The sequence below is a fragment of the Sceloporus undulatus genome, chromosome 4, assembly GCF_019175285.1.
Source record: "Sceloporus undulatus isolate JIND9_A2432 ecotype Alabama chromosome 4, SceUnd_v1.1, whole genome shotgun sequence".
Taxonomy (NCBI): Eukaryota; Metazoa; Chordata; class Lepidosauria; order Squamata; family Phrynosomatidae; genus Sceloporus; species Sceloporus undulatus.
Genome location: NC_056525.1, coordinates 18,324,205 through 18,335,295, shown reverse-complemented (window position 1 = coordinate 18,335,295; position 11,091 = coordinate 18,324,205). Strand labels below are relative to the sequence as shown.

The following is an 11,091-nucleotide window of genomic DNA, read 5'->3' as shown; positions in this document are numbered from 1 at the left end:
TTATTATTATTATTATTATTATTATTATTATTATTATTATTATTATTATTATTAATAATAATAATAATAATAAGGCCCAAGACAACATGGTCATGATGGTCATGAAACACTGAAAAATGGCATGAGATATTCTTGATCCCATTATATTACATTACATACATACATTCTGGGGTCTGTTTTTGTCCCAACCAGTGTTAAAAAGCAGTTGATTTTCTCCTAGATGTTTTTCTTTGCTTGCTTGTTTGTTTTTACAAAAAGGTGGGTGGCAAGTAGCTGAAATTTTGGGAGTTGTTTACTGCTATTCTGATGACAATGCTTCAGAATATGTGCACAGTGTGTCTAGTTGTATGCGGATTCTACAGTGAAACATGATTCTGTAAGACTAAAAAATTTCCTATCCTGGTGCATGAGAGCTAAACTGAGGCTGGAATATTGAAAGATGCAGGCTCATTCCTACCCAGAACCCACTTGTTCTAAGTAAGTACCATTTAATGTAACGGGACTTACCTAAAATAAACAGAAGTACTTGTATCCTGCCTCTTGTGAAAGCTAGTTAACAAGGAAAGAAACAAATGAAATTTGACAGAATTTCTTATATGGTGCAGCAAGATGTTTCAGCTCTTGCCTTTTTTAGCCGGTCAAAATAAAAGTGAGCAGTATCCAAAAGGACAGTTAAGAATGCAGAAGACTGATTTTTTAAAAGTAGAAGTTGATGTTATACATTATCATCTACTCTGAGACAATGTGACATGAAAGTTTTAGAGTCAGCCTTCTATATCCACATATTCTTTATCCATGGATTCAAGCATCTATGGCTTGAAAAAATTAAAAAATATATATAAATCCCAAAAAACAAACCTTCCTTTTACCACTTTATATAAGGAACACCATTCTACTATCCATTGTACTAATAGGACTTGAACGTCCATGGATATTGCTATACACAGGGAGTGCTAGAACCAAACCCCAGTGGATACCATGGGCCCACTATAGTTTATAAAGATAATGAATTGCACTGTAAATTCTACAGGATGACTTTCTCCATAAATAACACATTAATTTTTTATTGTTGAGTACGCTCATCTTAACAGCATACCATGCAGACTGAATTTGACTCATTGTTCATTGTTCACTGTACTCTCAAGTGCTAAGAGCAGATTAATTCATTTATTTTATGCAGTATGCATGGAGGGAACTGCATTAATTTGCCAAAACATTTTGCCCCATTCAGTGTTGTAAATATCTCTTTTCTGTCTTTGCAGGCTGAGCAATATCAAAAGAAGAATCGGAAGATGCTGGTCATTGTAATCTTGTTTGTTATAGTAATTGTTCTTATCATTGTTCTCATTGCTGTAAAATTTCGCTAGATGACACTCCAGTAACATTTTCCTTTCTGTGTATGTGTGTTTGGGGAGTCAGGGGTGGATTGTTGTGTGTTGTGAGTTTTGTCCCCTCTTTCTTGGTTTGTTTCTGGTATGAATGGTTGAGCCTGTGCTCTTGGAGGCTGCCTTTGGGATGAATGTATAAGCCCTATGGTGCAAAGTCTGTGCAATGTTCCTAAAGACACCCCTCTCTGTTTTATATGTTCCATGAATATGAGAGATAATGGTTTGCAAAAAGTGGGGCAGGGGTACGTGTGAAAGAATCCTGCAGTTTTGGAGAAGTGCTACAAAATCAGACATCTGGTTATTTATCTTGGCATTTGGAACACTAAACGTGCTTTTGTAACGAAACGGTTAAGGGTTAAGATATTTCAGAAAGTATACTTACTTTCCTTTTTATTGGGAACCTGATGGTGTTATATGCCATCTTTATGCCACAGAGAATCTTAGCTCTTGTGACCTTTCTGGGTTTCTGTTTGAACACAATACCAAAAACTAAGGTAAAAATGCCTTAAAGATAACAAGTTTGATTTCATCTAGTTTTCACCTAGATTTAATGTTAATGTAAGCAGATTCAAATTAAACCTCCATGTGTGTTTTTTATTTAAAAGCCGCAGATAACTCCCACTTTGTGGCTTCATATCATTGCTGTTTTGCCCCTTCTACAGTGATATCTAGGAAATGTGAATGTAACATTCAACCATAATCAGTGCTATACATTTAGAATTATTTCCTAAGCTTTAAGTAATTGGGAATGTGCTGTCCTGCCTCCTCCCTTAGCACCTTACTCCTAAAGTGATCATACACTGTTTTTCTACTGCATGTATTTTTAAACAGATATTGAGTCCAGGGTTGAAAGGAAATTCTTTGTTCTTCCTCATCTCTCCTCCTGCCCCAAACGGTCTGTGTCTGTTATTATATTAAAAATCAATTGTGGCATATTTCATCCTCTGTTCATAAATACTGAACTAGTAAAGGCATGGTGGTATCCACACATGTTGCTTAAACAGGGTGAAATAAATACACTGATATGTTTATCCAAATCATGTTTAGATAGACAAACTGTTTGTGTTTTAACTATTTCAGTACAAGGAGAGCTCAGGAGAAACATGGCATACTGTTCGGCTGTGATGAAGTGCTGTACTACTGGTTTCTGTATATCATGATCCCTTTGTTCCATTAATGTAGCAGTTGACTCTGCAGATGAATCATTTTTAGTTGTAAAATACTAGCAGTTTAACTGGATCTTTAAAATGCTCTGCAATATTAGGGGCCTTACTTAATCTTTACAAATACTCACACACATTCCATATTGTATAATTCAATTAAAGCTTTTTCTGTTGCATCTCTTTCTGTTGTGAATTACTGGAACAGTTTGCCAGTGTTTTGCAGCTGCCTTGTCTTTCAGCCCATCGTTAATGTAATAACATGTAATGTCTGTGTGTTCTCACAGCATTCCCTCACTCATCCATCTCTTTGCAGCATTCATACTTTCTTTAGAACAGTAGTCTAGAGCTTGAGAAGGCTGTTTCTTAGACTGCAACTGCAGGCACCATGCCTGCTGGAGATTCTGGATGTTGTTGTCCAAATGTAGTTTTCTGAGCTCTGCTCTGTAAGATTGATCCTAGTTGTGGAGCTAGGTCTCCATGAAAGAAAGTCACTGATGGGTGATACTCTGCTGTCCTGTCTTTGATGTCTTTCAAAACATTCTGGGTATGACTCCACCTTTGGCTTTAAGTACCGTGGGAACAAGTGACTATTTGCATGCCCATGGGGAAGGTGTTGTTGTCTCTACATCTGAATGTTGTTGCACTTGTCCTTGGACTATTGTATCTTTGCTGCAAGCAGGGGAGAGATTCAAGGGGTACCGAATTTTGTTAACATGATGGAACTGGTGCTGTTCTTTGACTGTCATATTTGCAAATGTTGGTGTACTACGTAGATTGGGGAAGCACAGGAAGTTTGACTAGACCATGTTGTGATATCTTCCATCATTCATATAACTCTCTCTATATATCAGCATATATGTAGTCCACAGCACCTAGGTACAATGTTATAATTAATCTCTGAAAGGTTGGTTTAGTTCAGGAGTGAGTAAGGCGGATTCGTCCAGATATTGTTGGACTACAACTTTCAGCATTCCTCATTATTAGCTGCAGTGTCAAGGGCTGTTGGAAGTTGCTTTCCAACAGTGTTTGGAGGGCTGCAGTTTGTCTATGTCGGGGGTCTGTTGACGAGTCTCTGGATGGTTTGTGGTAAATCAACAAAATGTTTTTTGATGCCCAGTGTTTAATAGCAGCAATAAAACAATAGCTGGAAAGGTGCATGTGAATTGTCTTTATTATGTTGCTAAGATGGAGGAAACTTGGAAACTCCAGAAATTGACTTTTGTATGAAAGGACTCTGAGCTTATATTCTTTGGCTAAGCATGAATGTATTCTTGGGCAGAGTATGTATTCTTGGGCTAAGCATGTGCTCAGAGGCACTCTTTTCCTTACTTCTGCTGTTTTTCTCTGCAACAGCTCCTTCCACAAGCCAATGTTTTGCACCTGGCTCTGTTTGGTAGATCTTGTTTCTAGTAAAAACAAACACAATGTGAGCCTGAAATCTGCCCACTGATGATCTGGATCTCAGATCTGAATCTGGGCACTCTAGTGATTATGCTGAAGGCTACACTAGAAACATTTTCCTTGGCAGCTAGTTTTATGTGTGTAGGAAGAGCTTCAGTACTGTGAGTGCAAGATGAATTGGTATGGCCTAGCTAATCATTTTGGAGACAATTAAACCTAAATCATGAACAATGTAACACATGGTAAAAGAAAGAATTAAAGTCAAATAATCATCGTTTTCTGTTTTGTTTCCATTTTAAAACTCTCTCTTGTGCTGATGTTAAAATTCGTTCTTTATTTTTAAAAAATTGACACTTTCAAAGGAAATAAAAAATAAAGTGTGATAGAACGCAATGAGTGTCTAAATTATGCCTGTGTTGGTAACCTTACTTATTTATACAGAACTGTCAGGATGTATAGTGGTTTACCAGCAGGGTTGGAAATCTTGTGACCTTCAAGTTATTGTTGGACTGCAGTTCCCCAGTAGGCCTAAGTCGCACTGACCGGGGAGAAAGATAGGAGTTGGTAATCAGATGACATCTGCAAGGCCACATGCTTCCTGCACATGCTTTACTGCATGAAGAAGCAGGCCTCTGATCCAAGCACCCTACAGTCTAAAGTTTGACAGTGAAGACAAAACGAAAGTAATAATAGTTTTTTGTGTGTTTTTCAGGATATGTGGCCATGTTCTAGAAGAGTTTATTCCTAATGTTTCTCTGAAGATGCCAGCCACAGATGCTGGCAAAACATCAGGAATAAAGTCTTCTAGAACATGGCCACATAGCCTGAAAAACCCACAAATAAATATGGGTGCCAGCCATGAAAGCCTTCGACTTCACATCAGGTAATAATAGATTACACACAGCACTCCTTAAAGGTGGTTATAGAGGGAGCAAGGTTTGAGGATGGAGATAGGAAGAAGGCTATTCCAATACTAAGGAAAAATCAGTCAAACATAATCAGCAGCAACAAAATTCAAAGAGCAGAGATGGTATTTGTTTTCATGCAAACTCCATGCAAGCATCTCTGTGGCACACAAGGATTATATCCCTCTTCTGACAGTTTGCAGCACAGCTTTACAATACTGCTGTTTCTGAGACTCTGTTTGTATATTGTGCATACCCATTTATAAGCACTGAGTGGTGTGTGTTTTTTTAAAGGCTAACATAAATCCAGAACTGCTTTAAGAACCATTAACTTGATTAGAACAATCTTAATTTCTAATGGCTAATCAATGTAAGATATGTACATTCCAAAGGGGTTTGTAGCTTGAGAACCCTTTTGTTCTTCCATCATAGTTCCATGTAAGGCTATTGCCATTTGGAAAGGGGAAAAATGTTTATTTAATATTATTTATATGAACTGTTGAGAGATTATCCACTACTCTTCATTTTTTTTACATTATAGTTATATTCTTAGTGCTGTACATTTGCACAGCCAAATGGCTTTAGAGTTGAGATTAGGTAGGAAAGATCAGTAAAACCAGAGTGAAGTCAAAGATTAACAAATGAATTAACAGAGACATGATAACAGCCATCATACCTGATAGCGCTGTACTAGTCGCTATGCACATTTGTATAATGGGGGCATTGTTAACTTTTATGGGAGCTTTTCTTTAAATCTCAGTAATGTTTCATGAATGTCTTTGATGTATTCATTTATACAGTAATATTGCTCTTCATAGGTAAAACCTCTCAGAATTTTGAATACTGAAGAACTCCAGTGACTATTAATTTCCTTTTCACTATTTTTCTATTCACAAATGGAAAAGTAAGGCTGAGAATTACTTGTCTGACTACCCAGAGAATCCATTGTTGTAATTTGACTTGAAGACAGCCTAATAATACAGGGCAGACAGAGGTGGTTCTGTTCCTTCACGTTGACTCTGACTTATGGTGACTCTTAAGTGAAGCTATCATAGGATTTTCTGGGGCTGAGAGTGAGTGACTCACTTAACACCATCCAGTGAGTTTCCATGGCTGAACAGGGAACTGATCCCTGGTCTCCAGAGTTGTCCAATGTGGAAACCACTACACCATGCTGGCTGTCTAGACAGATTACTCTAGTCCTAAGTGTTATTTGTTCCCCTCATGTGATTTTAGTCATGTGAGTATGGTGTAATAGTTTGAGTATTGGACTATTGGACTACAGTTCTGGAGACCAGGGTTCAATTCCTACTTGGCTATGTTCTCAACCTCAGAAAGATGATGGCAAACCTCCTCTGAACAAATCTTGCCATGAAAACCCTTTGATATGTTTGCCTTAGGGCAGTGCTTCTCAAATAGTGGGGCGGGACCCCCAGGGGGGGCGCGAGGCTCCGTAAAGGGGGGCGCGAGGCTCAGAATACAGTGTTATGTAGAGGTGTACTTATAACAATTTTATAGACAAATGATACTATTTACAGTCGTGCGGGGGGCGCGAAATGTTTTCTTCTTCCTAGGGGGGGCATGACAGAAAATAATTGAGAAGCACTGCCTTAGGGTCAGTGTAAGTCGGAACCAACTTGAAGATGCACAACACACAAGACAAGGGGAAATGTGTTTGTTGTGTCAGCATTTCCAATAGTCCATCTCTTCAGCCCTATACAGAGGGAGGGGCGCTTTGTATATTTATGTAGCTCAGAGTTGTAAAGGGTTCAAAACCACATAAAAACCTACATGGATACCACTGACCCTCTGCTGTATAAGCTTCACGTATTGCCTTACAGATAAGCTGAAAATATGAAAACCTTCACCTTAGTCTCAGTAAGTGTAATCTCTCTTGACAAAAGATGAAGTAGGCAACAAGCTTTTAAAAGCATTTTGTCTGATTCACTAGGATATGTTTTTGTGAGAGATTGATGCTCCCTCTCTCATAGTCAATTTAATGAAGAACATTTCAATTGTGAAACACCATGGAAGATGAACATGCCAAAAGTTAGGAATGCTGCACAAAAACAAGTATACATGGAACATTTCCCAACACAAACTTCACACCTACAGTGTGTTCACTACTATTTAAGGTAATGGATGTTGTTGCCATAGAACCCTTAGTTTTAAAAATGAGAATGCATGGTATGCTTTTTGGGTGCAAAATGAAAAATCAGCTCTGTGATGGATAACACAAATTGATGAGGATACATCCTTCATGGCCAATAATTTTTGCATTGCTTCATTGTATATGGATTTATGATTTATAAACTGAACCTATGCTGTATGTAACATAAGGGATCTCATGTCCTACCTATGTACAGTATATTTTTTCCATTTCTGTGAACAATTTCTAATGTATGAATCAATCATTAAAACTACAATTGTTAAATGTTATGTTGTATTTAAAATCAATTTAGATTTAAGTTCTTTCATTGGCAGAGGCTAACCTAAATGCAAAAAAGTACATGTTGCAAGCTTTCGAAGCTCCACCGGCTTCTTTATCAGGCAAAGGTGTTAACAATCATACAGGAGAGGGAAAAAATTAATGCAATGTTACTCCCAAGTTGATTACAGCAAAGCCTTCAACTGAATAGATCACAAAAAGCTATGGCTTGCTCTTAAACTTACACTGGTTCCCAAACTTTGGTCCTCCGGATTTTTGGATTTAAGGTCCCAGAATTCCCGACTGTAGACCAAGTTGGCTGGGGCTTCTGGGAGCTGAAGTCCAAAACACCAGGAGGACTAAAGCTTAGAGGAATGGGGGTGCCACAACATCTGAGAGTCTTGATGCAGAACTTCTGCTCAGGACAAGAGGCAACCGTCAGAACAGAATACAGTACAGAGAAACAAAATGATTCCCAATAAGTAAAGGGGCCAAGCATAGGCAGGACATTAGGATGGCAAAAATGGGATGGGGGTTATGTCACATTCCATATTCATGAAAAAGTAAGATGATAAAAAAGTTTTATTACAGGAACATATTGACAGATCTCATGCAAAAATTTAAGGAGACATGGGGGGGGGGGACTGTATTTCACCACAATTGTCCCATGAATATTTCTCCAAGGAAATAATCATGCAGCAAATTTTGGTGTTTCAACACCTTATTATAAAACATCTGTCTCCATGACACAATTTTGGGTTTTGGGATTGGTTTGTTTTTCGTTCTTTGACAACCACAGGGATCTTCAAACAGGGATCTTAAAACTATCTTCGCAACATAACAGGCCATTTTTCTTGAAAATGGGACAAAATTGACATTTTTATTAAAACTACAGAACAAACTGGAGATATGAGGAAGGAGGGGAAATGGTACTGTCCCATTTGAAACGGTATTATGGTCAGTCAACCTCTAGTCCAGTAATTCCCATATTTTAGTTCTCCAGATGTTTTGGACTTTAGCTCCCAGAATTCTTGGCCGTTGACCAAACTAGCGTGGGCTTCTGGGAGCTGAAGTCCAAAACACATGGAGGACCAACGTTTTAAAATCACTGCATCTAGTCCATCGTTCAAGTTTTTGATAAAAATGTGGAATAACACTGGGCCCAGGACAGACCTCTATGGTACCCAATTGGTCACTTCTTTCCAGAATGAAGAGGAGCCATTGCTGAGCACCCGCCAGTCAACCAATTATAAATCCAGTTGCATTGTCCAGCCCACATTTTACTTTGTTGTTGTTGTTCTGTGGTGTTGCTAAGGGGGTGCATTGGGTTCAAATCACACCAGGTTGACAGCCCAAGGGGAGGTGACCACTGCTCCTTTGGGCAGAAACATTCGCCTGCTCCTCTTGAAAAATGCTGAAGAGATGGTTCAAGTAGGGCGAGGCTCAGTGGGAGGAAAAAGGAGATATTTTATAATTTAAATTATAAGAAAATAATTTCAAAATTTCTTTTAAAAACATCACATTTTGCAAAAAAAAAATTTTCCCTTCGACCAAATGAAACGAGGTACACTTGGCCCCCTACATTTGCAGCTTTGACTTTTGCAGATGTGATGATCTGCGGTTTTGATTCATACGTTCTCTTTAGGAATCCCTAGGTCCTCCAGCGCAGCTCTGCTCAAAGTTAACCATAGAGTTGTGCAGTAGTGGCAAACCTATGGCACACATGACAGAGGTGGCACTCAGAGCCTTCTCTGTGGGCCCGCATGCTGTCTCCCCAGCACAGAGTTTGCCAGAGTTCATTACTAGAAAGCGGGAGGGACGTGGCACTTTGCAATAAATAAGTGGGGTCTGGGTTGCAGTTTGGGCACTTGGTCTGCAAAAGGTTCACCATCACTGACCTAGAAGATCCTTCTCTAGGCCTTTGTAGGTCCTCCAGTATGACTCTATGAGCAACTTCTGGCAGATGTTTACCATAGAGATGCACTGGAGGACCTGGAAATTCCTAGAGAGGGGTTCCCTCACGTAAAAATAATGTTTATTTTTATTTGTGGTTTTTCCACATTCACAGTAGTCTCCATATTCCCTCCTTATTCACTAGGGTTAGGGATACAAGACCCCTGTGAATATGGAAGAAACACAGATAACAAAAACACCATGTTTTTACCTGAGAGGACACCTCTCTAGGAATCTCTAGGTCCTCCAGTGCAACTCTGTGGTCAACGTTCGACAGACACTGACCACAGAATAGCACTAGAGGAGCTACAATTGCCTAATGTAGCGTTTTCTCTAGGAATCTCTAGGTCTTTCAGTGAAACTTCTAGTTAAAGTTGACCACAGAGTTGCATTGGAGGACCTAGAGATTCCTAGAGAGAACATATTAATCAAATCCATGAATAATCAAATCCGCAAATATCAGAGCTGCAAATATGGAGGGATAAGTGAATATGTAAATACATTTAGGCTGTGCGCACAATATTGTAATTTAAAGATATAGTTTCATAATTTTATAATTGTTGTCTTATGTCACAACTATTGCCATTACATTCAGTAATATACAAGAATTACGATCAATGAGTAACATTACGACAAAAAAGAAACATGACTAAAGATTCTGTTTTATGGTGTGGTATCGATGGGGGAGGTGCATGGAGAGCGAAGGTGTGTTTTATCACATTACGCTCTTATAGCGCTATTATTCCACTTTTACTGCTACGGCTGCCTCCTATGGAATCCTGGGATTTGCACCCCAAAATCTAGCCAAGTGTATCATGGGGGTTTCTCAGCAAAGTTTCTTCAGAGAAGGGGTTTGCCATTGCCATCCTCTGAGGCTGAGAGAGTGTGACTTGGTACAAGGTCACCCAGTGGGTTTACATGGCCGTGCCAGGATTTGAACCCCGGTCTCCAGAGTCCTTGATGAATCACTATGGCAACATTAGATTTAGGTCCAAAACACGCTGTGAGGGAATAATCCCAGTTTGAGTCCACTTTAACCGCCCTGGCTCAGTGCTAGGGAATCCTGGGAACTGCAGTTCATTGTCACACCAGAGAAGAAGGCTCAATGTCTCACAAAACTACAGGCCCCAGATTTCCCTCACATTGAGCCAGGGCAGTTAAAGCGGTCTCAAAGTGGTTTGCTTTACTTTCTGCAGTGCGTTTGGGAGCATAGCCTGCCCTTCACAGTTTGCCATGGCCTTCCTCTGAGGCTGAGAGAGTGTGACTGGGCCCTGGGTCACCCACTGAGGCTCATTTGTTTTATTTTTACCCCGCATTTCTCCCAAAGTGGGAGAAGAATAAAAATATAAAATTACAAATACAAAATTTTTAAAATATAAAATGATAAATTGATAGCCTTTTGGCTGAAGAGTGGGGTATAAATTATTATTATTATTATTATTATTATTATTTTTTTTATTATTATTATTATCTAAACACCCCCCCCCCCCCCCAATATCCCCCTGAGCCTGGTTCAGGGCCTAGGGCAGGCTGAGCAGAAGAAGGTCCTCCTTTCCAGGACATGCCTTGCATTGTGCAGTCTGCATCCACACTGCAGTAATAATCCGGGTTGAAACCGCTTTTGTTCCCCTGGAATTCGCATGCTCTGGAAATCTGGGCATTGCAGCATTGCAGTGAGGTTGCTGTGAAGCCACTGTGCCAAGGCTGGATGCCCCCCACATTCGACTAGCTGGGTTTGAAAGTTAAAGCGGTATGAAAGCGGGTTAACTGTGCAGTGCAGAGGCGTCCTGCGTGGTGCCATGGGGCCTCCCTTCCGCAGCCCGGCCCAGGGACAGGGAGGGAAGGAGGAGGAG

The 11,091-nt window shown here is 39.7% G+C and overlaps 1 protein-coding gene across 4 annotated transcripts in view; it reads left to right on the top strand.

Annotated features, from left to right (window-relative positions):
- The window catches only part of STX16 (syntaxin 16), a 28,753-nt gene extending 22,524 nt beyond the window's left edge, over window positions 1–6,229 (top strand). For all 4 annotated transcript variants that reach the window (XM_042462800.1, XM_042462799.1, XM_042462802.1 and 1 more), the window contains one exon: window positions 1,263–6,229. In XM_042462800.1, the coding sequence (XP_042318734.1) occupies window positions 1,263–1,367 (105 nt within the window). In that variant the 3' untranslated portion in view covers window positions 1,368–6,229. The remainder of the gene's footprint in view (window positions 1–1,262) is intronic.
- The last annotated feature ends 4,862 nt before the right edge of the window (window positions 6,230–11,091 follow it).